The 27,896-nt window shown below is 50.7% G+C and overlaps 1 protein-coding gene across 3 annotated transcripts; it reads right to left on the reverse strand.

Moving 5' to 3' along the window:
* Window positions 1–691: 691 nt before the first annotated feature.
* Window positions 692–27,869, reverse strand: THEM6 (thioesterase superfamily member 6). 3 transcript variants are annotated; one of them, XR_016308515.1, is made up of 4 exons: window positions 27,758–27,869; window positions 21,732–22,273; window positions 5,252–17,643; window positions 692–5,183 (listed from the first exon to the last, which is right to left on the reverse strand). XR_016308515.1 is itself a non-coding variant. In XM_089662792.1 (3 exons), the coding sequence occupies exons 2-3, from the start codon at window positions 22,236–22,238 to the stop codon at window positions 17,533–17,535; spliced, it is 618 nt and encodes a 205-aa protein (XP_089518918.1). In that variant the 5' UTR covers window positions 22,239–22,273; window positions 27,758–27,869; the 3' UTR covers window positions 692–17,532. The 3 variants fall into 3 exon arrangements, 1 of the variants encoding a protein (XP_089518918.1); XR_016308514.1 differs by having other exon boundaries at window positions 692–2,950; window positions 3,115–17,643; XM_089662792.1 differs by having other exon boundaries at window positions 692–17,643.
* Between the last annotated feature and the right edge of the window lie 27 nt (window positions 27,870–27,896).

Here is a 27,896-nt window from a genome sequence, read left to right on the forward strand (position 1 = left end):
GAAGACAGGATTGTGATTTTTTACACAATGCGGAGGATTAACCCCTTAGGTTCCACAGTGAGTATAACAAGCATGCCTTACTGCCTCTACAGACTGATTGTCCTGTTGTGGGTTCAGTAACACTACGTTACCGTTCTCGCCCGTTCTCTTCACCACAAAAGGTCTTCAGTCTTCCGAGTGAAAAGAGACCAAAAGCTAGTATGAAAGAGCTCCTATTGGCTGGCTTTTCCCTGCGATGGACATTCATCATCTAACTGTATATTATTTACTAAAACAAATTTTTCGAAAATAAAAAATGGTACAACCTGTAATATGGAATTCATTTATGTGACATTTATGCTCCTCTCCCTCCACCAGGAATCCGCAGTGTGGTCTCTTTACCGGGAATCCGCAGCGTGGTCTCTGTACCGGGAATCCGCAGCGTGGTCTCTGTACCGGGAATCCGCAGCGTGGTCTCTGTACCGGGAATCCCCAGCGTGGTCTCTGTACCGGGAATCCGCAGCGTGGTCTCTGTACCGGGAATCCCCAGCGTGGTCTCTGTACCGGGAATCCCCAGCGTGGTCTCTGTACCGGGAATCCCCAGCGTGGTCTCTGTACCGGGAATCCGCAGCGTGGTCTCTGTACCGGGACACGGCTCTACAGAATCATACACAGAAAACAGAACATAGAGAACACAGAGCAGCCACCATCCTCCAATATCATCAATACATTTATTGGTAAACATGAAATCAATGTTGCAGATAATAACGATCAATAAATAGCAGACAATCAATCATTTGCAGACATCATACATGAGTATTATAGAACATTGTCAGATCATTTCCTGATGTACACAGCACAGCCGACGGACGCTGTCCGGGGGCCTCATTCACACCTTCCTCCATTTTTTTCTATTTGATCGCAGGAGAAAATTGATCTGGAAGGTATTGGGGGGTTATTTAAAAAATCTGGTGCGGCTCTACACAGCAACCAATCAGCTTTCAGGTTTTATTGTCAAAGCCTAATGCCGGCCATACATGGGTTGAAATTCGACCATTTTTTTCAATAAGCCCCCCACCCGCAGACCCCCAAAAAGACCGGCCATCAACATCGGGACAAGGTGGTTTTTTGGGGGGCCTAGATTTCCTCTATGTGAAGAGTTCTGATTTGGAGCCCCTCCAGTCCCCTCTTCTACAATGAAACTCCAACAACAAATCCTCCCCCAGGCTGGTCATGGAAGACAAGAAGCGGGAGTGTGTGCCTGGCTGCAGAAATGTACCGTGCCTGGCTGCGAGGAGAAGCACGGGGACCCCATGGAGAACATACAAGAAGCTCCTTCAGGGGTGACATCGTGATTGATGTTGGATCTGCTTCGGGGGACTTTTTTTTGTTTTTGTGAATGGGTAGCAATACCATGTACCCCAAACTCATTCACATGGAGGAGGGGGGGGGGGGGATCTGGTGGATATTGCAGATTCTGATAAGCCCCCCCACCCACAAATCCCCACGACCACCGGCCATCAACAAGGTGACAAGGTGCTTTGGGGGGTCCTCCAAAATCACCCCCCCCATGTTGGGGGCACGTTGCCTGGTATAGTTGTGGTGGATCTTCCAGATTCCGATAAGCCCCCTGCCCGCAGACCCCCACAACCACCGGCTATCAACATGGGGACAAGGTGGTTTTGGGGGGCCTGTATGGTTCAGGAGGGGGGGGAGCTCACTGATCCCCCCCTTCTCCTGACCTGCATGCTCAGAGAAGGGTCTGCTATGGATTTTGGGGGGACCCCCCACACTTTTTTTTTTAGATTTTGGTGTGGTTCCCCTTAAAATCCATACCAGACTCGAAGGGCTTGGTATGGATGGGAGGGGGGAACCCCATGCATTACATTTTTTTTGGATTGTCGGGCAATGCCAACAATTCTTTTGCCATTCAGCTGTTAGCAGGAAACCTCACTGACACCAGGAACCCCACTGACACCAGGAACCCCACCGACACCAGGAACCCCACCGACACCAGGAACATGAATGAATGTCTCACTACTAAAATACCATGGGTCGAAATTCGACCAATTTTTCCAATACGCCCTCCACCCGCAAACCCTCACAAGCACCGGCCATCAACATGGGGTCAAGGTGGTTGGGGGGGTGGGCCCTCTCAAAGCACCCCCCCATGCTGCGGGCATGTGGCCTGGTATGGTTCAGGAGGGGGGGCGCACACTCCCCCCCCTTTTCCTGACCTGCATGCTCAGAGAAGGGTCTGCTATGGATTTTGGGGGGGACCCCCACACTATTGTTTTAAAATTTTGGTGTGATGGGGGGGGGGTTCCCCTTAAAATCCATACCAGACTCGAAGAGCTTGATATGGATGGGAGGGGGGAACCCACGCATTACTTTTTTTTTTTTTGGATTGTTGGGCAATGCCAACAATTCTTTTTCCATTCAGCTGTCAGCGGGGAACCCCACTGACACCAGGAACCCCACTGACACCAGGAACCCCACCGACACCAGGAACATGAATTAATGTCTCACTACTAAAATACCGCATGACTAATGGCGGCCATACATGGGTCTAAATTCAACCAATTTTTCCAATAAGCCCCCCACAACCACCGCCCATCAACATGGGGACAAGGTGCTTTGGGGGGATCCCTCTCAAAGCACCCCCCATGCTGAGGGCATGTGGCCTGGTATGATTCAGGAGGGGGGGCGCTCACTGATCCCCCCCCATTTTCCTGACCTGCATGCTCAGAGAAGGGTCTGCTATGGATTTTGGGGGGACCCTCACACTATTTTTTAAAATTTTGGTGTGGTGGGGGGAGGCTCCCCTTAAAATCCATACCAGACTCGAAGGGCTTGGTATGGATGGGAGGGGGGACCCCACACATTAAATTTTTTTTTTGGATTGTCAGGCAATGCCAACAATTTTTTTTCCATTCAGCTGTCGGCGGGGAACCCCACTGACACCAGGAACCTGACACCAGGAGCCCCATTGACGCCAGGAACCCTACTGACGCCAGGAACCTGACACCAGGAACCTCACTGACACCAGGAGCCCCACTGACACCAGAAACCCGACACCAGGAACCCCACTGACGCCAGGAACCTGACACCAGGAGCCCCACTGACGCCAGGAACCCCACTGACACCAGGAACCTCACTGACACCAGGAACATGAATGAATGTCTCACTACTAAAATACCGTATGACTAATGCCGGCCATACATGGGTCGAAATTCGACCGATTTTTCGTCCAAAAAGCAGACCTAAGAATATTCGGCCAATTTTCGCTCTGTTAGCAGGTCAGTGGCACCGGCCGATTTTCGTGGTTCCTCCCCTTTCCGGTGATCGGGCGTGTTGGAAAATTTGTGAAAAACGACCGACTTCCGACTCAATGATGGTCAAATCGTACGATTGTTTTTCCTAAAAGAATATGCGCGAGCCGTGACCTGGAAGGAACAGAACAGTTTCGCCTGTTAAATGGGGTGATCTTTATGACTCGGTCGGACGATTTTCTATCAATGATGGCACCATCGGATTACCGAGCGAACGAGGGTCCTGTCACACGGGCGGTCCGTTTTTTTTTTTCTTCAGTTCAGTCACGTGTTTTCATCCATTTACATCCGTTTTTCATCCGTTTACATTGGTCTACATCTGTTTTTCGGAATACGACCCATGTATGGCCTGCATTACTGAAAAAGCTGAAGGTAGAAGCTGAGTGGCTATCATCAGGGCCGGGACAAGGGGTGGGCAGGAGGGGCGGCTTCCCTGGGCGCCAGGGGTGGACTGACAACTCATGGGGCCCCCGGGCAGTAGGGGATCATGGGGCCCCTGTGTCCTTGGCCAAACTCAAAAAAAGCCTATGAAAAAGGTACCAGGGGACCCTACTGACCTCGGGCGCTAGGGCAGTGCCCGAGTTTCCAAATGGTCAGTCCACCCCAGCTGGGCGCAATGGTTTACTACAGATATGGGGGCACCTTCCTTCTGATGGGAGTAGTGGCAGTGACTTTGACAAGCCAGTGACTGCTGGGCATATGAGTCCCCAAATCTTGCACATCATGAATGGGGGGGGGGGTGGAGCAGTTTGGCATCTTTGCCCTGGGCGCTGGATGACCTTGTCCACACATCGGCTGCCATGCACAGTTGCACCAGATTCTGAGTGCACCAGTTTTAGTAAATCTCCCCCACAGTGTTTGTTTTCTGCTTTTCTGCAAAATGTCCGTGCGTTTACATACAGATTATTTGACATGGCGACGCACGGGGAGCCATTCCAAATCCATAGATCCTCCAGATCGGAATCGGTGGGAATACACCCCATTATGACAGCAGCAAGCAATTACCTGTAGAACAAACCTGTCCCAAATGCTGAAGCTTTCGTTCTCAATTATTTATTTATTTTTTTCAAACGTTCTTAAATTCCGAAATGAAAAACAAAATTGCATCAAATTACACCAGAAATAAATATAAATAAATACACAGAGAAGGCAAAACGACGATGAAAATCTTTCCACTTTTATAAAGTCCTCTAGGCGGCATATCACAGAATGACTTCTTACTAAATAATTGTAACGTTTTTTTAAATTTTATTGTAATTGTTTATTTTGACCATTTTATTTGATTTTTTTTTTTACATTTTAAATGATTTCACTTGAAATGTTTACTTTTACATTCTTATTTTAATTATATAAATAGTTAAATATTTCTCTTTTTTTTGGCTCACTGCATCCCATTGGATGAATACGCAGCATATACGTCTAATATTACACATTTACACCTCGATAGATCAATAAATATTCCCCTGGATGTACAGGATCTGTTTGTTCTTCGTAGACGCGGACGATCTGATGAATAATTACAGTTTTATTACAGTACATTGGATACATTTTACTTAATACACGATTTCTTTATTTTTATTATTTAGAATAAATATGCAAAAGCTGAGATAGGAATATATATATTTTTTTAAAAGCTTAAATTGTATATTTGCTCAAACTAAAAGTTTAAAATGAGCCGGGTGGGACAAGGTGACAGGTTCCCTTTAAAGTCAACCACACCAGCAGCTCACAGTCGCATTTCCTTTGCTTCCCGGTCTCCAGGAGTAAAGAGAAATCCTGCAATGCTGAGCATGTGACTCGCTCCAACCCTTCCTCTAACGTGATTGGCTGATAGGCTCTTAGCGCTGTTCCTTCAGGCCGGGGAAAGCCCACCTAGAGCTGTTCCTTCAGGCCCGGGAAAGTCCACCTAGAGCTGTTCCTTCAGGCCCGGGAAAGTCCACCTAGAGCTGTTCCTTCAGGCCCGGGAAATCCCCCCCTAGAGCTGTTCCTTCAGGCCGGGGAAAGCCCCCCTAGCGCTGTTCCTTCAGGCCGGGGAAAGCCCACCTAGAGCTGTTCCTTCAGGCCGGGGAAAGTCCACCTAGCGCTGTTCCTTCAGGCCGGGGAAAGCCCCCCTAGCGCTGTTCCTTCAGGCCGGGGAAAGCCCACCTAGCGCTGTTCCTTCAGGCCGGGGAAAGCCCACCTAGCGCTGTTCCTTCAGGCCGGGGAAAGCCCACCTAGAGCTGTTCCTTCAGGCCGGGGAAAGCCCACCTAGCGTTGTTCCTTCAGGCCGGGGAAAGCCCCCCTAGCGTTGTTCCTTCACGCCGGGGAAAGCCCCCCTAGCGCTGTCCCTTCAGGCTGGAGGAAACCCCCCTAGAGCGGTTCCTTCAGGCAGGGGAAAGCCCACCTAGCGCTGTTCCTTCTGGCCAGGGAAAGCCCCCCTAGCGCTGTTCCTTCAGGCTGGAGGAAACCCCCTTAGAGCTGTTCCTTCAGGCCGGGGAAAGCCCACCTAGCGCTGTTCCTTCAGGCCGGGGGAAAGCCCCCTAGCGCTGTTCCTTCAGGCCGGGGGAAACCCCCCTAGCGCTGTTCCTTCAGGCCGGGGGAAACCCCCCTAGCGCTGTTCCTTCAGGCCGGGGGAAACCCCCCTAGCGCTGTTCCTTCAGGCCGGGGGAAACCCCCCTAGCGCTGTTCCTTCAGGCCGGGGGAAACCCCCCTCTAGCGCTGTTCCTTCAGGCCGGGGGAAACCCCCCTAGCGCTGTTCCTTCAGGCCGGGGGAAACCCCCCTAGCGCTGTTCCTTCAGGCCGGGGGAAACCTCCCTAGCACTGTCCCTTCAGGCCGGGGAAAGCCCACCTAGAGCTGTTCCTTCAGGCCGGGGAAAGTCCACCTAGAGTTGTTCCTTCAGGGCGGGGAAAGCACACCTAGAGCTGTTCCTTGAGGCTGGAGGAAACCCCCCTAGAGCGGTTCCTTCAGGCAGGGGAAAGCCCACCTAGCGCTGTTCCTTTAGGCCAGGGAAAGCCCCCCTAGCACTGTTCCTTCAGGCTGGAGGAAACCCCCCTAGAGCTGTTCCTTCAGGCCGGGGGGAAACCCCCCTAGCGCTGTTCCTTCAGGCCGGGGGAAACCCCCCCCTAGCGCTGTTCCTTCAGGCCGGGGGAAACCCCCCTAGCGCTGTTCCTTCAGGCCGGGGGAAACCCCCCTAGCGCTGTTCCTTCAGGCCGGGGGAAACCCCCCTAGCGCTGTTCCTTCAGGCCGGGGGAAACCCCCCTAGCGCTGCTCCTTCAGGCCGGGGGAAACCTCCCTAGCGCTGTTCCTTCAGGCCGGGGGAAACCTCCCTAGCACTGTTCCTTCAGGCTGGGGAAAGCCCCCCTAGCGCTGTTTCTTCAGGACGGAGGAAACCCCCCTAGCCCTGGGTAAGCGCCAAGTGAGTGTCCGGTCTTTAAAGGACAACTGTACTTTTGAAACTGTTGTCCTTTAAAGCGGAACTAAACCTTCCCTCATGCAAGAAAAAAAAATTTCAAATATATTTTAAAATTATTCTTCCCAAATATATTGACATATATTTGAAATGCTACAATTCTGTCCGTATTCTATATATATATATATTTATATTAATTCATAGTGACCTCCCGCAGCATATGGGTTACCCATAGGGATGAATGGGGACATTGGCGAGCATGCACAATATGAAGATGTTTAGGGGCAGGGTTGAACGGTGAAGATTGCTGGATGGAGGAGGAAGGTCAATATTTAAGCTGGTGGGCTGTATTAAGGGCCCATTCACACTTATGCAAGGCAATGTACCTGCCCTATGTGCAGTGAACTGCCATTCATCCTCTGACACCAATGATGGGACACTATTCCTCCCACTGACACCAATAATCGGGCACCATTCCTCCACTGAAACCAATCATGGGGCACTATTCCTCACATTAGTGCCAGGGCATTTCCTAATCCCACTAGCACCCCCAAAGCCTGAAGGACAGCTAACTGGTCCTTTGTTTAGAAAGTTTGGGGACCTCTGGCCTTAGCGGTTCCACCATTCCTTCTACGAAAACCAATGATGGGGCACTATTCCTCCCACTAACACCAATAATAGGGCACCATTCCTCCACTGAAACCAATGATGGTGCATTATTCCTCCCACTGACACCAATGATAGGGCACCATTCCTCCACTGAAACCAATGACGGGGCACTATGCCTCCCACTGACACCAATGATGGGGTACTATTCCTCCCACTAACACCAATAATAGGGCACCATTCCTCCACTGAAACCAATGATGGTGCATTATTCTTCCCACTGACACCAATGATAGGGCACCATTCCTCCACTGAAACCAATGACGGGGCACTATGCCTCCCACTGACACCAATGATGGGGCACTATGCCTCCCACTGACACCAATGATGGGGCACTATGCCTCCCACTGACACCAATAATAGGGCACCATTCCCCCACTGACACCAATGATGGGGCACTATGCCTCCCACTGACACCAATGATGGTGCATTATTCCTCCCACTGACACCAATGATAGGGCACCATTCCTCCACTGAAACCAATGACGGGGCACTATGCCTCCCACTAGCGCTAGGGCATTTTCTAATCCCACTAGCCCCCCCAAAGCCTGAAGGACAGATAACTGGCCCTTTGTTTAGAAAGTTTGGGGACCTCTGGCCTTAGCGGGTCCACCAATGGGGCACCATTCCTTCTATTAAACCCAATGATGGGGCACTATTCCTCCCACTGACACCAATGATAAGGCACCATTCCTCCACTGACAACCCTGATGGGGCACCATTTCTCCCACTAAAACCAATAATAGGGCACCATTCCTCCACTGACAACCCTGATGGGGCACCATTTCTCCCACTAAAACCAATAATAGGGCACCATTCCCCCACTGAAAACCCTGATGGGGCACCATTTCTCCCACTAAAACCTACAATGGAGCATCATTCCTCCACTGACATCAATGATGGGACATTATTCCTAGCTCTGACACCAATGATGGGGCACCATTCCTCCACTGACACCAACAATGGGGCACCATTACTCCCACTAAAACCAATGGTAAGGCACCATTGACACCAGTGATGGAGCACTATTCCTCCCACTGGCGCCAGGGCATTTTCTAGCCAAAGCCAAAGCCTGAAGGACAGCTTACTGGCCCTTTGTTTAGAAAGTTTGGAGACCCCTGGCCTTGGGGATCCCAGCGAAATATAATGTGCCAAAAATGTTAGAGGAGAGGGGTGGAGGCATTAAGCGTGCACAGCGTGAAGAATCTCTACAAGTCACATTGGGCCTGAAAAACCTCAACCCGAAGAAAGGACCAAGTCTGTTCTCCCCATAGCAACTACACATGCTTCACCTTTCATATTCCACAACTGCACAAATACAGCGAGAATTGGGTTGACGGGACAACACAGGCATCCCAGGACACCAGGGCCTTGATAAGACAAGGTTTGAGCGAGCTTCAGTGGGGCCATTTGTGGTCTCTGGGACAACCGCTAGGCTACCAACGTACATAGTGCAAACATAGACAATACTGCAAAGAGTGAGGAGCGTATGTAGCGTGCAGGATTCTGCTTCCACCAGATTTCCCATAGTGAGGTCACATTGACTCTTTCCATGCTCCTGTGAGATCCATGCCACATATCCCATCCATTCCTATAGACTGTCCACTGATGGGATGAATTAGAATTCCCCTCCAATCTCTCCATTGGAATAAAAGGGATTCTTTTACACGTAAGCAGAGAAGGTGAGCATCTGGCCGGGAGAGCTTGCAGCCCTTGCGCACCTCCCCATGGGATCTCGGAGAACCATGGACAGGGGGATGACCACACTTTTCTATAGGGATCCTGTACACAGGACCAGTGGTTTCGGTTACATGCTCAATCACAGTTTTTGTTTAAAAGCTTCAAGTTTCTATGACACCAATACTGAAAGCTATATTTTGATGCTCCTCGGCTTTCCTATTTATACACCTAAAGAACTAACAAGACGTTCAAGTTTCTCAAATAGAGTGTAGCAGCCATTGGCTGCTAGTTCAGTGTCCAGGGTCCTGTACCTGCTGAGTCGACTCCTGAGCCGGGACGAGAAAGTGGGAATTACAGGAGCACAAAGGAGCACCCATCCCACACAGCACCGACCCAGAACGTTCAGCTTCCATCAAACATCTCCAACTATACAGGGACAATGGGTTGTCCAATGTATCTTTTTTTTCTTATCTGAGTATTCAAACATTCATAACTTATCAATAAATACATGAATTCAGCTGAAGTACTCAGAAGGTCATTTGCCTGAGTTGTTAATTATATAAAATTTTAAATAACTCTTTAAAAGGACAATTTTGCACCAATCTGGCATTTGTGCATACAAGTTGGTGGGATGGATCATGATGGCTTCCAATACCTCTTGGGGACTCCAGCTGGAGGATCCACCACCCTGCCAGAATGGCAGCAGCCACTGCAAAGCCAAAGCACCATGTTGCCCCCTCCCTCCTTGATGCTCCCAGGACATGTGCCACGTGGCAGGCATGGACTTAAAGAAAAAGCCTCACTTCCATTTCCATTATCTATGTGCGATGTTCCCCCGGAGACAAAGGCCTACATGTACTTTGTCCCATCTTCCTACGTGCTAAGGTATATGTGTCAAACACAAGAAACCGAATTCGGCCCTCCAGGGAATTTCATGTGGTCCTCGCACCTCTACTGTAGCTGCGGCACCCCCCTCGTCTCTGCCCCCATCTTGTCTCAGCAGTCAGCAACAGAGAGCAGGACAGAACTCCTCTGAAAAATCCTGTGCTTCTCGGAGAGGCTCATTGTGACAGGTGTCACTTTGGGTGGGGGGCCCATGGAACACGGCTCACTTTGGAGAGGTGGGGAGACCCGTCTCAGCTCCCCATATCCCTCTTATGTGTAAGTCACCCTGTGCCTGTTAGGGGTGCAGGGTGAGATGTCCTGATATTGTATAGACATGTATAGGTGGGGTGGGGTGGGGGGTTGGTGATTGTTTAATGCCATGTGGTGCATCCCATTGTTCTATTGTGTGTCTTGCTTGGGAGCAAACTATTATGGGATGTATGTGTTTGTGTATTGGCTTGGTGGGGGGTGTTTCCGGTAGCCCTTCCCCCTGATGGGACTGTCTGTTGATGTGTTTCTTGTTGCTAGATTTGGTTTGCCCCGCCCTGTGTCATTATGCAGGGAGGGGAGAATTGTTCCCTTGAATGTATATATCTTGTGTCTCTGTTAAAATAAAGAAGTCTATTTCCTGATTTATTTCAAGTCTAGTCTCGTATGGTCAGCGGTGGTGTCCGTGGATCTGTGTTCGGACAGGGAAGTGGGAGTATAACGGAAATACCCTAGTGCAGTCAGGGTCCGGTTCCGTTACACTCATCTCTGCTCCCGCTCCTCCCATCTCAGCAGTTGACAGCAGAGATGAGGACAGAACTCCTCCTACAGAGCCTGTGCTTCACTGTGCAGTCATGAAGAGGCTTGACTCTGCCCCCCCCTTGTCTTAGTGGTCGTCGCAACGTGGAGAACAGAACTCCTCCTACAGAGCCTGCGCTTCACTGTATAGTCATGGAGAGGCTTGTCTCTGCTGCCCCTCTTGTCTTAGTGGTCATCAGCAACGTGGAGGACAGAACTCCTTCTACAGAGCCTGCACTTCACTGTGCAGTCATTGGAGAGGCTTGTCTCTGCCCCCCACCCCCCGTCTCAGTGGTCATCAGCAAAGAGGAGGACAGAACTCCTCCTACAGAGCCTGCACTTCACTGTACAGTCATTGGAGAGGCTTGTCTCTGCCCCCCACCCCTTGTCTCAGTGGTCATCAGCAAAGAGGAGGACAGAACGCCTCCTACAGATCCTGGGCCTCTCTGTGCACCCGCAGCACACCCTCATCTCTGCCTCCTCTGGTCTCAGCATCCAGCTGACTCCAGCCCTCCTCCAGACCCTGCAATTTCTGCTTCCCACCTCCGCCTCCAGCTACGTCCCGGCAGCAGCACGAGGTAAGGAGGAATGCACCGTGATGTAAGGGAGGATGGGGTACTCTTCACATTGTAGGGGCGCTCTTAACATCTGATGGGGTGCTGTGGACATCTAGTCTTACAGATACAACTGGCCCTTTGGGGACAACCATAATACTTATGCGGCCTGCAATGAAATGGCCTGTGGAACCCCCGGCTAAGGCTAGCTCTGAGGTTGGACAGGGCACTCCTCCATGGCCATCCAACAACGCCGCTAACAAGGAGACAGCTGCTTTGACAGATGGTGTATTCCTCTTTCTCCAAGCACCCTCCCGGTTGCCTGGAACTTTCGCCTGGAACAAATGAACTGACAAGCCCCCCCTTCACCAGCATTCCTCGTGAGATGCCTATCTCAAGCAAGTGCCTGGAGATGGAGAAAAGTGCCTTCTGTCAAAGCAACGGTCTCCTTGCTAGTTGCGTTGGTGGAAGGGTGCCCTGTCTGATCTGACCACTAGCCTTATACAGCACATAGGAAGATGGGACAAAGTACTACATGTACTTTGCCCTCGAGGAACAGAGCACATCGATAAAAGCTGAACTGAGACTTCTTCTTTACCAAGGTGCTAGGTCTACCTGGGCTTTGATACTCTGCCATCAATTGCTGTAGACGTTCTCCCTCCAAACATGAAGATGCCACGCTAAAACATGACCATTATTTGGAATCTGTGAACATTTCCCTGCAGGCCAGGACAAGGGGTGGGCAGGAGGAGCAGCTGCCCTGGGCACAGAGGAGCAAGGGGGCAGTGTATGGACACGGGGCACTAAACCAAATTTATGGCATGCATTAACAGTGTGGTAGGGGACGCAGTTCCGCATCCTTGCCCTGGGCACCAGACAAAGCTGTTCCGGTCCTGTTCCCTGCACATTGTACAGCCAAGTCGGACTGAGTGTTCACACATCCACACCCAACCTGCAAACCAACAAAAGGTGCTTGGAGTACAGTCTGAGAGAAGTGCGTGACATATAAGGTGCCCTTAGACAATAAAAAAAAAAACATTCTCGTGCAAATATTCAAGATGGCATTGGCATGTTCCATGTTTGTGCCTATGAAGAGGTAAAAGGGGCACTGCCAGGAATAATTCCACCCCGGCCAACTCCATAGTAGACTCTGGAATTGGTCTACAGACACAGGAACATTCCCCAATCCGGCTGAAAACACTAGACCAGGCAACTGGCAATAGCTGTCCCCATTGAACTGCACTTGCCCCTTATTTTGAAGACCTTTCAACTTTCATCCAAGAAGCTCCTTCAGCTATAATGAAAGGTAAAAGGGGCACTGCCAGGAATAATTCCACCCGGCCAACTCCGAAGTAGACTGAAGAATTGGTCTACAGACACAGGAACACTCCCCAATCTGGCTGAAAACACTAGACCAGGCAACTGGCAATAGTTGTTGTCCCCATTGATCTGCACTTGCCCCTTATTTTGAAGACCTTTCATCCAAGGAGCTTCCTCAGCTATAATGAGAAGTAAAAGGGGCACTGCCAGGAATAATTACACCCCAACCAACTTCGAAGTAGACTCAGGAATTGGTCTACAGACACAGGAACATTCCCCAATCCGGCTGAAAACACTAGACCAGGCAACTGGCAATAGTTGTCCAAATTGAACTGCACTTGCCCCTTATTTTGAAGACCTTTCAACTTTCATCCAAGAAGTTCCCTCAGCTATAATGAGAAGTAAAAGGGGCACTGCCAGGAATAATTACACCCCAACCAACTCCGAAGTAGACTCAGGAATTGGTCTACACAAACAGGTAAAATTCCCCAATCTGGCAAAAACCACTAGACCAGGCAACTGGCAATAGTTGTCCCCATTGAACTGCACTTGCCCCTTATATGTGCCGGTTTTTGTCTCCCTGCAAAGCAGGCATGTGCCGGTTTTTGTCTTCCTGCAAAGCAGGCATGTGCCGGTTTTTGTCTCCCTGCAAAGCGAGCATGTGCCGGTTTTTGTCTCCCTGCAAAGCAGGCATGTGCCAGTTTTTGTCTCCCTGCAAAGCAGGCATGTGCCGGTTTTTGTCTCCCTGCAAAGCGAGCATGTGCCGGTTTTTGTCTCCCTGCAAAGCGAGCATGTGCCGGTTTTTGTCTGCCTGCAAAGCGAGCATGTGCCGGTTTTTGTCTCCCTGTGCCCCTACCCAGATAAGGAATATCACGTATATATACACACACGTGATTTTGCACAGCCAGCCTGTACTGTAGCAGTTAAAAGCAGCAACTTGGATGAGTGGTAAAAAGTCTTCAACACTACAGAACAGGTCCAGCTGAACGTGACAGACCATGACCTCGATCAGTGACAACTTTCACAGACACAGAATCAGCCAAATGTTCTCCGACATCTGGGCTCAATGCTTTAAAGGGTAACTCCACTTTTGTGGGGAAACAAAATAGCAAATAAATAAAAAAATTATAATAATATAGCATTTACAACTGCGACACAAGTCACATTGTAATTGAAAGCTATTAAAAATGATCTTTCCTTTTCAATCTGCAGCGCTGTGATTGTCTGTAAAATGCAATATGGCCGCCTGGAGGAGTTCTGCACACAGACAGTATACAGAACCCCTCCCCAGAAAAATCATTTCCTGCTCGTGCAATCGGCTTACTGATTTTCCCAAAAGTCTGCACAAAGATACAAGTCTGTCATTTTTGGTGAGATACTCCCAACAGGACGTTACATCTAAAGGGATGCAGACCCTGCCACTTTCCTCATTGGAACCCTGAAGGTGATTGCGAATTATAAAATCACTCCCATTCATATTCACTCTGCGCATGGACACAGACAAACAGCTTTTTCTTCAGAATAACAAAGGCCGGCCATACATGGGTCGAAATTCGACAGAATAAGTCGGCCGATTTTCGATCTGTTAGTGGGGTCAATGGCACCGGCCCATTTTCGTGGTTCCTCCCCTTTTTCGGTGATCGGGCATGTTGGAAAATTCGTGAAAAACGACAGACTTTCGACTCAAATGATTGTCAAATCGTACGATTGTTTTTCCGAAAAGAATATGCGCCATGAGCCGTGACCTGGAAGACGCAGACGTTTCGCCTGTTATATGGGGTGAACTTTATGACTCGGTCGGCCGATTTTCAAAATAATTGATGGCCCATCGGATTACCGAGCAAACAACGTTTTCGATTTTCGGACAAAAATCGTTCGGAATTGGAAGCATGCATGGCCTGCATAAGGGAAGGAATCTGCAACTAAGTTTGTTAAAATCCCTGCGCTGTACATAGATCACCCAGAGGGGAATGTTTTTTTTTTCCTCAACAAAAGTGGAGTAACTCTTTAAGGTTTTTTTTTTTTTTTCAAATGAATGAACAGCAAAAATTAAGACCAATACACCCCAAAATCCAGCACCCGGAACGTTTTGCACAGGTCCCACAATGTAATGTCCTCCTGTTTGTACATTACGTAGCCTCCTCTAGACCAGGGTTTCTCAACCTTTTGGAGACCAGGGTCCTGTAACTTCTTTTCAAACCTTTTTATGCCCCAAAAATGAAGTTTATACTCACACAGTAAATGTATTGGGAACAAGTTTTGACATGCTGTAAAGCTTTGGATGGGACTGGGTGTCACTGTAGGGGGATGGGGAGTTGTGGAGGACTTGGTGGCCCTGCAGAGGCACTGTAGGACACTGTTAGAGGTTTGGGGGACCATCAAGGACTGGAGGCTCTGCAGCAGGCTGAGGGTCATTGGGAGAGGTTGGGCGGCACGGTAGTGGCTGGAGGCTCTCAGGGGCACTGTGGGTCTCTATGGAACTTTAGGGGACACTATGGTAGCTGGGAGGCACTGTGGGGGGTTGAGGGATCTGCAGCTGGCTGGAGGTTCAAGAGAAGGAGTAGTTGAGAACAAGTGCTCCATATCAGCCATTCTCAGCCAAGGGTGTGTGGAAGACTAGGGTTCTTCCAGAGGTTCTTAGGGGTTCCCTGAGCTGTGGCAGGTTGACTTCCTATCTGATGGCGCCTGCATGGTTCCTGGGCCAACGCTACGCAAAACCAACGGTATGACACAATTATCCATTTAGCTGTCTGTAAGGGTTGCATTTTTCCTACTGACCCCAAATGTAAGGGGACCTTTACATTAGGGGATCTAAGGGCACTGTGGGTCACTATGCAAGATTAGGGGTCACTATAGTAGCTGGGAGGCACTGTGGAAGGTTAAGGGATCTGTAGATGCATGGAGCTTCGAGAGGAGTAGTTGAGAACCACTGCTCCATACCAGCCATTCGCAGCCAGGGGTGCGTGGCAAACTAGAGTTCCTCCAGAGGTTGTTAGGGGTTACCTGAGCTGTGGCAGGTTGACTTCCTATCTGATGGTGCCTGCATAGCTTCTGGGCCAACACTACTTGGCAAAACCAGCAGTATGACCCAATTATCTATTTAGCTGTATGTAAGGGTTGCATTTTTCCGACTGACCACAAATGTAAAGTGACCTTTACATTAGGGGGCCTAGGGGCACTGTGGGTCACTATGGGAGGCTAGGGGACACAATAATAGCTGGGAGGCACTGTGGTAGGTTAAGGGATTTGCAGATGCATGGAGGTTCGAGAGAAGGAGTAGTGGAGAACCACTGCTCCATATCAGTCATTCTCAGCCAGGAGTGCGTCAAAAATGGGGGTTCCTCTAGAGGTTTCTAAAGATGCATGGAGCTTTGAGAGGAGTAGTCCAGAAACACTACTCCATATCAGCCATTCTCAGCCAGGGGTGCGTGGAAAATGAGGGTTCCTCCAGAGGTTTCTGAAGATGCATGGAGCTTCGAGAGGAGTAGTCCAGAAACACTACTCCATATCAGCCACTCTCAGCCAGGGGTGCGTGGAAAACGAGGGTTCCTCCAGAGGTTTCTGAAGATGCATGGAGCTTCGAGAGGAGTAGTCCAGAAACACTACTCCATATCAGCCATTCTCAGCCAGGGGTGCGTGGAAAACGAGGGTTCCTCCAGAGGTTTCTGAAGATGCATGGAGCTTCGAGAGGAGTAGTCCAGAAACACTACTCCATATCAGCCGTCCTCAGCCAGGGGTGCGTGGAAAACGAGGGTTCCTCCAGAGGTTTCTGAAGATGCATGGAGCTTCGAGAGGAGTAGTCCAGAAACAATACTCCATATCAGCCATTTTCAGCCAGGGGTGCGTGGAAAATGAGGGTTCCTCCAGAGGTTTCTGAAGATGCATGGAGCTTCGAGAGGAGTAGTCCAGAAACACTACTCCATATCAGCCGTCCTCAGCCAGGGGTGCGTGGAAAACGAGGGTTCCTCCAGAGGTTTCTGAAGATGCATGGAGCTTCGAGAGGAGTAGTCCAGAAACACTACTCCATATCAGCCATTCTCAGCCAGGAGTGCGTGGAAAATGAGGGTTCCTCCAGAGGTTTCTGAAGATGCATGGAGCTTTGAGAGGAGTAGTCCAGAGACACTACTCCATATCAGCCGTTCTCAGCCAGGGGTGCGTGGAAAACGAGGGTTCCTCCAGAGGTTTCTGAAGATGCATGGAGCTTCGAGAGTAGTCCAGAAACACTACTCCATATCAGCCATTCTCAGCCAGGGGTGCGTGGAAAACGAGGGTTCCTCCAGAGGTTGTTAGGGGTTCCCTGAGCTGTGGCAGATTGACTTCCTATCTGATGGTGCCTGCATAGTTCCTGGACCAACGCTACTTGGCAAAACCAGCAGTATGACCCAATTATCCATTTAGCTGTCTGTAAGGGTTGCATTTTTCCTACTGACCAGAAATGTAAGGAGACCTTTCCCCATTGAACCCCAATGAATATTTTTTTAGTTTTTTGAGTTCCCCGAGACTAGATTAATATTTTAGGGATCCCCCTGGGGTAAAAAAGGTTGAGAAAGGCTGCTCTAGATGCTGAAAAACTACAAACTTCCAGCTTGCCCTGGAACTGCAGTTCCTCAAAGACTAGAAGTTGCTTGACTGAGTGCAAATAAGCTTTGTATGCTGGGTTGCTGCGCCTGGGGTTGGCGCTCGTGCACTATTGCAAAATAAATAAAAACACAAAAAAACGAAAGATACAATTCTTCCAGGAGACGCAGATGGCCGAGCCCCCCCTGACCTGTACACAGCGCTCTTCTGGAGGCTCGCCAGCGGGAATGACACAGCTTCTATCTTACAGATCTGGAGCAGAGAACTACACGTCTACACTGGAGCCACAATCCTAAACTAGCTGCACTAGACCAGGCAGGGTCAGCACGTATAATGGGGGGGGGCGGGGGCCAGCGATGGACGCTACTGGTCTTTACTGTGAACCATCCCGCTCTCTGCCCTCAGCTTCTGGCTGCTGTTGTCGTTGTAGTCGATCCAGTGGAGGACCTCGTCCGGGAATTCTGGAGACTCCACCTGAGGACGCAAAAAAACAACAGGAACATAAACCATTGGCAAATAGCTGCCCTTTTGGAGGCAAAATGGTTTTCAATCCATTTTATTTTGCATTTATTTTTGAAATTGGTTTAGCGGTTTGATTGCTTTAATCCCTTCTCATCATAACCGGTATGGTGACACTGCCCTGTTGGGGGGCCATGCCCCACTCAACAGACCAGGGGTGCTCAAGCTTCTGAAGAGTGAGGGCCACTTACAGTGAAGGAAATGTGTATTTGCTCCCCTGCTGATGCTGAATGTTCGCCCCTCACACAGGAATGATCGGTCTAACAATGGAATGTTCGCCCCTCACACAGAAATGATCAGTCTAACAATGGAATGTTCGGTGTAACACTGAGAGACAGAATACAACAACAAATTCAGCAGAAATGCGTCTAACAAATGATGACGGATCTGCATGTTCATGAGGGAAAAAAGGATTTGATCCCCTTCACAAAACATGACTTAGTACTTGGTGGCCAATCCCTTGTTGGCCATCACAGAGGTCAGACGTTTCCTGGAGTTGGCCCCCAGGTTCGCACACATCTCAGGAGGGATTTTGGCCCACTCCTCTTGGCAGATCCTCTCCAAGTCATTAAGGTTTGGTGGCTGATGTTTGGCAACTCGAACTTTCAGCTCCTCCACATATCAGTCGGATGAAGGTCTGGAGACTGGCTAGGCCACTCCAGGACCTTAATGTTCTTCTTCTTGAGCCGTTCCTTTGTTGCCTTGACCGTGTGTTTTGGGTCATTGTCATGCTGGAACACCCATCCACCACCCATTTTCAATGCCCTGGCTGAGGGAAGAAGGTTCTTACCCAAGATTTGAGGGTACATTGCCCTGTCAATCGTCTCTTTGATGCGGTGCAGTTGTCCTGTCCCCTTAGCAGAACCCCACCCAAAGCAGAATGTTTCCACCACCATGTTTCACAGTTGGGATGGTGTTCTTGGGGTCATAGGCAGCATTCCTCCTCCTCCAAACACGGCGAGTTGAGTTGATGCCAAAGAGCTGGATTTCGGTCTCCTCTGACCACAACATTTCCCACCAGTCCTCCTCTGCATCATTCAGATGTTCAGTGGCAGACTTCAGACGGGCCTGGACATGTGATTTCTTGAGCAGAGGGACCTTGTGGGCACTGCAGGATTTCAGTCCTTGTCGGCATAGTGTGTTACCAATTGTTTTCTTGGTGACTGTGGTCCCAGCTGCCTGGAGATCATTGACAAGATCCTCACGTGTAGTTCTGGGATGATTCCTCACTGTTCTCATGATCATTGACACTCCACGAGGTGAGATCTTGCATGGTGCACCAGACCTAGGGAGACTGACACTTGTTTTGTGTTTCTTCCATTTGTGAATGATTGCACCAACTGTTGTCACCTTCTCACCAAGCTGCTTGGCCATAGTTTGGTAGCCCAGTCCAGCCTTGTGTAGGTCTACCATCTTGTCCCTGACATCCTTGGACAGCTCTTTGGTCTTTGCCATGGTGGAGAGTTTGGAATCTGATGGTTTGATGGCTCCTGTGGACAGGTGTCTTTTATACAGGTAACACAATGAGATTAGCAGCACTCCCTTTAAGAGACTGCTTCTAATCTCAGCTTGTTACCTGTATGAGAGACACCTGGTAGCCAGAAATCCTGCTGAATGATAGGGGATCAAATCCTTCTTTCCCTCATGAACATGCAGATCAGTCATCATTTGTTAGACGCATTTCTGCTGAATTTGTTGTTGTATTCTGTCTCTCAGTGTTACACCGAACATTCCATTGTTAGACCGATCATTTCTGTGTGAGGGGCGAACATTCCATTGTTAGACCGATCATTTCTGTGTGAGGGGCGAACATTCCATTGTTAGACCGATCATTTCTGTGTGAGGGGCGAACATTCAGCATCAGGGGGGAGCAAATACGCATTTCCTTCACTGTAAGGTGATTTGGTAACCGGTCGCGGGCCACAATAAAAATGAAAAGGTTCAGAATTTCACATTTTTTTTTAAATTTTGAATAGCATAATGAGCATTTTCCTCCTGCAGTCGCTGAATGCCAGCAGGAGGGAGAGGAGGAGAAGTCAGCTTTCAGCGGCTGTTGGAGGAAAATGGAGAGGATCGGTTCCTGTATATGCCGCCCCCACCACCCCTCCTGTCCAGGTGTAAAACAGAATGTGACAGGGAGGCCGCACGGGTCCCCTGGAGCATGGTTGCCACTGTGACCCCTGATGCTACACCAGTGGTTGGGAGTGTGTGGAAAGAATAAAGCAACCAAATGCATGTACTCCTGCGCTGGACAGTGGACTCCACAATGTCAATGGGCTCTGAGGAAGAGGTACAACCTCGAAACGTGTCTGCCACCAGCTATCCAGAGGTCTACAGTCCCCCACCAGACCACTTTTAGGGGTTTTTGGACCACATTGCATCCTTTGTGACACTTTCCCCCCCTTCTTGTCTGGACACTTTCCCCCCTCCCCCTTCCAGTCCAGACACTCCCCCCCCCCCCCTTCCGGACACTTTCCCCCCCCTTCCAGTCCGGACACTTCCCCCCCCCCCCTTCCAGTCCGGACACTTTCCCCCCCCCCCTTCCAGTCCGGACACTTCCCCCCCCCCCTTCCAGTCCGGACACTTCCCCCCCCCCCTTCCAGTCCGGACACTTTCCCCCCCCCCCTTCCAGTCCGGACACTTTCCCCCCCCCTTCCAGTCCGGACACTTTCCCCCCCCTTCCAGTCCGGACACTTTCCCCCCCCTTCCAGTCCGGACACTTTCCCCCCCCTTCCAGTCCGGACACTTTCCCCCCCTTCCAGTCCGGACACTCCCCTCCCCCCCTTCCAGTCCGGACACTCCCCCCCCCCTTCCAGTCCGGACACCCCCCCCCCCCCCTTCCAGTCCAGTCCAATTTTCAGCTTTCAGCGCTATCACACTTTGAATGACAATTGCGCGGTCATGCAACACTGTACCCAGAGGAATTTTTTAGCATCTTTTGAGACAGATAAAACTTTATTTTGGTGGTATTTATTCACCGCTGGGATTTTTATTTTTTTTTGCGATATAAATGAAAAAGTCCAAAAATTTTGAAAAAAAGTGTTTTTCTTATAAAATTTTGCAAATAAATAATATTTCATAATAAATCTTGGCCAAAATGTATTCAGTTATCTTTTTAGTAAAAAAAAATAACCCAAATTAGTTTATAACCAAAAATTACAATTTTTCAAAATTGTTTTTTACATTTTTATTTATTTATTTTTTTTACATACTGTCACCCTAGCAGTAGTATCACCATGGTGACACTGCACTACTTGTGGGGGGTGATGAAGATTTTTTTTTTTTACACTGATTGCTTTTACACCCATAAAGGCTGTAAAAGCAATCATTTCTCCTTCTCTCTGGCTGCATTCTTGCAGCCATTGAGAACTACTGTGAAAGCTGTGATTGGCCACAGCTTGTCACATGGTACAAGGCTGATGTGAATAGCCCTGTACCATGTGATCTCTGTGATCATTCATAGATTTCACACGTAGTAAGCAATAATGTCAGAAGTGACATCTTGCTTACTACTCTTCATGTGATCACTGACTGGCCAATCAGTGATCACATGATCGGGACCTCGTACAGAGGTCCCGTACAACGATCGGTGTTCTGCTGTGTCCTGAAGGACACAGCGGGCACGGGATCGTGGTGCTGCGCGCTCCCAGGGAGAACGCACAAGCAGGGAGGACATTTATAAACTGCCACCCGCCCCTGCACTGCCACCATCTGGCCGTTTATATACATGGGCCGGACGGGAAGTGGTTGAAGGTAATGCACTAGGCCCGTGCCCCCCCATGGGAGTGTGTGGTAAAAACAGGCCTCAACTATGGATGTGAAGGAGCTCTTAGTGTCCTGAGCCCCCTATAAGAGACTGCTTTCACACTGAACAGCTGCGGTTTACCTGCACCCTGGGCACCTGGAGCATTCTTGGAGGTTAGCTGCGCTTTGCCATAGACTTCTATTTGGAATTTTTGAAGAACATTCATAGAGAATGTATAAAGATGTCCATGTCTGGAGTTCCCCCCTAAAGTACCTCACATCCCTGTTCCCCGACTCACCTTTCTTTTGCACATGCTTTGCACCACTTTGTCTGGAGTGTTTCCTATGATGTGCTGCCGACTCAGCAGAACGGCGCAGACAAAGCCATCGTTTGGTGCCACGAAGCGTTGTTCCACATAGAAGGCCTTGTCATCCCAGCAGAGCAGACGGGTGCGGATCTCAAACATCTCAAAGAGGCGCAGCGAGCGCCGATAGCGGACGGTGCAGGCGGCCATCACCATGCCGGCCCCCAGCCCGTGTATGGCTCCGAACAGGCCGCTGCGGGTGAAGTAGGACAATCTGGCGAAGTCGGCCTCCCGGAGGTAGCGGGAATTGTTCATGTGAAGGAGGAAGTCCAGGTCATGGGGCAGAACCAGACCGGAGAACGCGTGTTCCTTCAGCAGATCCTTCACCACGGGCTGCAGGCGAGCTCTCAGGACTGAGAAGAAAGCGCGGAAGAAATACCAGACATCCAGCAAGGAGAACAAGGCGGCGGTCAGGCCGAGGAGGGAAACCACGAGCCACATGGCCTCAACCTCAGGGCTTGCAGGTCACGGAAGATCTGCAGGAGAAGACAAGAACTTAGAAACAGACAATCCCACCACTGGCCATGACCAGAGAATAGGTGCAGGTACTCCTCCCATCCAAGCCACCACTTGTATCCCTTGTATCCGTCCCCCACCCCCACCATGTACTGTCCCCTACTCCCCCCCCCCCCCCATGTACTGTCCCCTACTCCCCCGCCCCCATGTACTGTCCCCTACCCCCCCTGTACTGTCCCCTACTCCCCCCTCCTGTACTGTCCCCTACCCCCCCCCCCCATGTACTGTCCCCTACTCCCCCCCCCCATGTACTCATGTACTGTCCCCTACTCCTCCCCCCCCCCATGTACTGTCCCCTACTCCCCTGCCCCCATGTACTGCCCCCTACCCCCCCCTGTACTGTCCCCTACTCCCCCTCCCCCCATGTACTGCCCCCTACTCCCCCGACCCCATGTACTGTCCCCAACCTCCCCCCCATGTACTGTCCCCTACTCCCCCTCCCCCCATGTACTGTCCCCTACCCCCCCATATACTGTCCCCTACTCCCCCTCCCCCCATGTACTGCCCCCTACTCCCCCGACCCCATGTACTGTCCCCAACCTCCCCCCCATGTACTGTCCCCTACTCCCCCTCCCCCCCATGTACTGTCCCCTACTCCCCCTCCCCCCATGTACTGTCCCCTACCCCCCCATATACTGTCCACTACTCACCCCCCCCCCCATGTGCTGTCCCCAACCTCCCCCCCCCCATGTACTGTCCCCTACTCCCCCCCCAATGTACTCTCCCCTACCCCCCCCCCCAATGTACTGTACCCTACCCCCCCAATGTACTGTCCCCTACCACCCCCCCCTCCCCCATGTACTGTCCCTTTTAGAGAGAGAATACAGAAACAAGTATCATTTTGTGGTGCTAAGGTTTTTGTTTTTGGAATGTGTTCATGATAAAAAGAAAAGCAGTAATATAGATCCCCTGCAGCAAGAAAGAATAAACCCCCCCCGCAACAATAGGCCCCCCAACAATAATAAACCCCCGCAACAATAGACCCCCCCAGCAATAATCACTCCCAGCAACAATAGACTCGCTGGGCAATATACCCCCCCAAGCAACAATAGACTCACCGAGTAATATTTCCCACCAGCAACAATAGACCTCCCCACAGCAATAACAATCCCCCAGCAACAATTGACCCCCCTACAAATAATACCCCCCCATCCCAGCAACAATAGTCCCTCAGCGAAAATAACCCCCCAGCAACAACAGACCCACCCAGCAATAATAATCCCCCAGCAACAATTGACCACTTACCAATAATACCCCCTCCCCCCATCCCAGCAACATTAGACCCCCCCAGCAATAATAACCCCCCAGCAACAAAACACCCCCATAGCAATAGTAGTACCCCAGCAACAATAGACTCCCCAGCAATAATAATCCCCCAGAAACATTACCCCCCCCCCCCCCGTAACAATAAACCTCCCTGCAACAATATCCCGCATGACAATAGATCCACCCCAATAACAATAGACCTCCAGAGCAATAATGATCCCCCAAGGAACAATAACCCCCCATAACAATAGATCCACCCCAGCAACAATACCCCCTGTAACAACAAACCCCCCAGCAACAGTACCCCCCATAGAAATAAATCCACACCAGCAACAATAGATCCTGCAGCAACAATACCCCATAACAATACCCCCCATAATAGATCCACCCCAATAACAGAAGATCCCCAGAGCAATAATAATCCCCCAAAGAATAACCCCCGTAACAATAGATCCACCCCAGCAACAATACCCCCTTAACAATACCCCCCATAATAATAGATCCATGCCAATAACAATAGTGACCTCAATGCAAACCCACAAGCCCATAGACTTCAATGCAAAAAACACCCCTCTAGTGACTTCAATGCAACATCGTGTCCCCATAGATTTTCAAAAATGCCCCCCTAGTGACTTTAATGCAAAATCGCAAGCCCATAGACATCAATGCGAACACACCCCCTAGTGACCTCAGTGCAAAACTGCATCTCCATAGACTTTCATACAAAAAACGCCCCCTAGTGACTTCAATGCAAAATCACAAACCTATAGACTTCAATGCAAAATTGCAAGCCCATAGACCAACAGTGTCCTCACCAACATTGACGACATCCACAGTGACCACACCCACAGTGACCACACCAAGAACTGGACGTCCCTCCAAAATGGAGGAAAAGACGTGAAGAAAACTGGTCTGGGAGGCGGCCAAGAGGCCTACAGCAACATGAAAGGAGTTGCAGGAACATCTGGCAAGTCCTGGCTGTGTGGTCCATGTGGCACCGATCTCCCGTGTTCTTCATATGTCTGGGCTATGGGGTCGAGTGGAAGACGGAAGACTTCTCTTACGAAGAAAACCATCCACGCCCGGCTACATTCTGCAACAACACATCTGAAGTCTCCCAGAAGCATGCAGGAAAATGTGTTCTGGTCTGATGACACCAAGGTTGAACGTTTTGGCCATAATTCCAAAAGATATTGTTGGCGCAAAAACAAAAAGAACACCATACCCACTGTGAAGCATGGTGGTGGCAGCATCATGCTTTGGGGCTGTGTTTCTTCAGCTGGAACTGGGGCCTTAGTCCATGTAGAGGGAATTATGATCAGGTCCAAATCCCGGTCAATATCGGCACAAAACCTTCCGGTTTCAAGAAGAGGAACTTCATCTTTCAGCATGACAACCATCCAAAGCATCCATCCAAATCCACAAAGGAATGGCTTCACCAGCAGAAGAGGAAAGTTCTGGAATGTCCCAGCCAGAGCCCAGACCTGAACCCGATGGAAGATCTGTGGGGGGATGTGAACAGGGCTGTGTGCAGGAGATGACACGCAATCTGACAGAATTGGGGTGTTTTTGCAAGGAAGAGCGGGCAAATATTGGCGAGTCAGGATGTGCCGTGCTGATAGACTCCTCCCCAAAGAGACTGAGTGCCGGAATCACATCAAAAGGGGCTTCAACAAAGGATGAGCGTAAGGGTGTGAACACTTATGCAACCAGATTATTTTAGTGTTTTAGGTTTACTTCCCTCCACCTAAAATATTTCAGGTTGTTGTTCAGCCGAGTTGTACAGTTTGTAGGTCACATTGAAGGTGGAAAAGTTCTGAAATGATTTATCTTTGTCTCATTTTTTTACATCACAGAAACCCGACATTTTAAGGGGGGGGTGTGAAGACTTTTATATCCACTGTCTCTCTATATATATACATTGTATCATTGAATATACATGACTGACTGACCTGGAGTTCGGGGTACAGGCATGCGATCCTCACAGTGACGCAGCTGGAGGGGGAAATGACACGACTCATCTCAGCCCAACCAATCAGAGATCACCATCAGTACAGAGACTTCTGATTGGCTGCACCCAGGGGCGGACTGACCATTTGGGAACTCTGGCACTGCCCGAGGTCAGTAAGGGGCCCCATGAGATGCCCCTGGTACCTTTCATAGGCTTTTTTGGGTGTGGTTTCAGTGTGGGCGAGGACACAGGGGCCCCATGATCCCCAATTCCCTGGGGGCCCCATGAGTTGTCAGTCCGCCCCTGGCTGCATCTATGACATCATTATCATGGATCTGTGTTCTGGAATGAGCCCCGATATCCTGCAGTTCCGGATGTCCTACCAGTGGGAGGCGGCCCCCCCGGTGGGGAATACAATGTATCCAATTATTGTTACAATGTTATCTCGGATATCATCGCTTCCTGCTCCCCCCTCCCCCGCTCACTGCACGCCCATCCTGGATCACACGGCTGCGACTTGTCATGCGATTTCACCATTGCGATTCGTTCGCATCAAAAGTCACAACCTAATGCCTGGGACGGAGCTCTTCCAATCGGCGCGACTCTGGCAGCGATATTGAAAGTAGTTCCCGCGCTATTCTCGGTGATTCCGGGTGCGACTCGCATCGACATCTGTGCGTGAGAAATCACGCCGGGCCCGCGGCTCTGAAATCACGCCGGGCCCGCGGCTCTGAAATCACGCCGGGCCCGCGGCTCTGAAATCACGCCGGATCGCAGCTCTGAAATCACGCCGGGCCCGCGGCTCTGAAATCACGCCGGGCCCGCGGCTCTGAAATCACGCCGGATCGCGGCTCTGAAATCACGCCGGGCCCGCGGCTCTGAAATCACGCCGGATCGCAGCTCTGAAATCACCCCGGGCCTGCGGGTCTGAAATCATGCCGGGCCCGCAGCTCTGAAATCACGCCGGATCGCAGCTCTGAAATCACCCCGGGCCTGCGGCTCTGAAATCACGCCGGGCCCGCGGCTCTGAAATCACGCCGGGCCCGCGGCTCTGAAATCACGCCGGGCCCGCGGCTCTGAAATCACGCCGGGCCCGCGGCTCTGAAATCACGCCGGGCCCGCGGCTCTGAAATCACACCGGACCCGCGGCTCTGAAATCACGCCGGGCCCGCGGCTCTGAAATCACACCGGACCCGCGGCTCTGAAATCACGCCGGGCCCGCGGCTCTGAAATCGCGCTGCTCCAAGTGAAGAGGTTTCAAACTCGCATTTGGTATGAACCCCGGGAGGTATCGATACAAAACGTGGGGGGTACAGGGACCCCGAAATACTGAGCATGTCACAGAGGGCAGCACAGTGGCTGAGTGGTTAGTTCTTCTGCCTGGCAGTACTCGGGTCGTTGGTTCAAATCCCAACCATGGCACCACCTGCCTGGAGTTTGCATGTTCTCCCTGTGCCTGCGTGGGTTTCCTCCGGTTTCCTTCCACACTCCAAAGACATGCTGGTAGGTGAATTGTCTAAATCGGGGGCGGGGACTGATGTGAATGTACAATATATATATAAATTGCTGCGTACATTGATGGCAATATATAAGTACCTGAAATAAATAAATAGGTACAGGGGGTCAGATTCTGCACCCCCATACTGATCTGCCTTCTCCCCACTGTACCCCCACAGTGCTCCCTACTGTACCCCCACAGTGCTCCCTACTGTACCCCCACAGTGCTCCTTCACTGTACCCCCACAGTGCTCCTTCACTGTACCTCCACAGTGCTCCCTACTGTACCCCCACAGTGCTCCCTACTGTACCCCCACAGTGCTCCCTACTGTACCCCCACAGTGCTCCTTCACTGTACCCCCACAGTGCTCCTTCACTGTACCCCCACAGTGCTCCTTCACTGTACCTCCAGTGCTCCCTACTGTACCCCCACAGTGCTCCCTACTGTACCCCCACAGTGCTCCCTACTGTACCCCCACAGTGCTCCTTCACTGTACCCCCACAGTGCTCCTTCACTGTACCCCCACAGTGCTCCCTACTGTACCCCCACAGTGCTCCTTCACTGCATCACCACACAGCACCCTACTATACCCCTGCGACACCCCCATACTGCTCCCCACTGTACCCCTACAATGCTCCTTCACTGCGCTCCCTACTGCACCCCCACACTGCTCCCCACAGTGCCTCACCCGAAGGTCCCCCCCCCGTACTCAGAGATGAATGGACGAACCTCTCCGGTGATCTTCCTGCCGCCTGACTGACATTTACCCCGGGAGCCAACCATCCGCACAGCCGGCGGGGGGAGCCAGCACACATGGAGAGGATTTCCTTCTCACCCCGGACACACCCACCCCTCCGATCTCACCCGT

Source organism: Staurois parvus, unplaced genomic scaffold (assembly GCF_062004578.1).
Source record: "Staurois parvus isolate SC_StPar_1 unplaced genomic scaffold, SC_StPar_1.0 ptg001542l, whole genome shotgun sequence".
Classification (NCBI taxonomy): Eukaryota; Metazoa; Chordata; class Amphibia; order Anura; family Ranidae; genus Staurois; species Staurois parvus.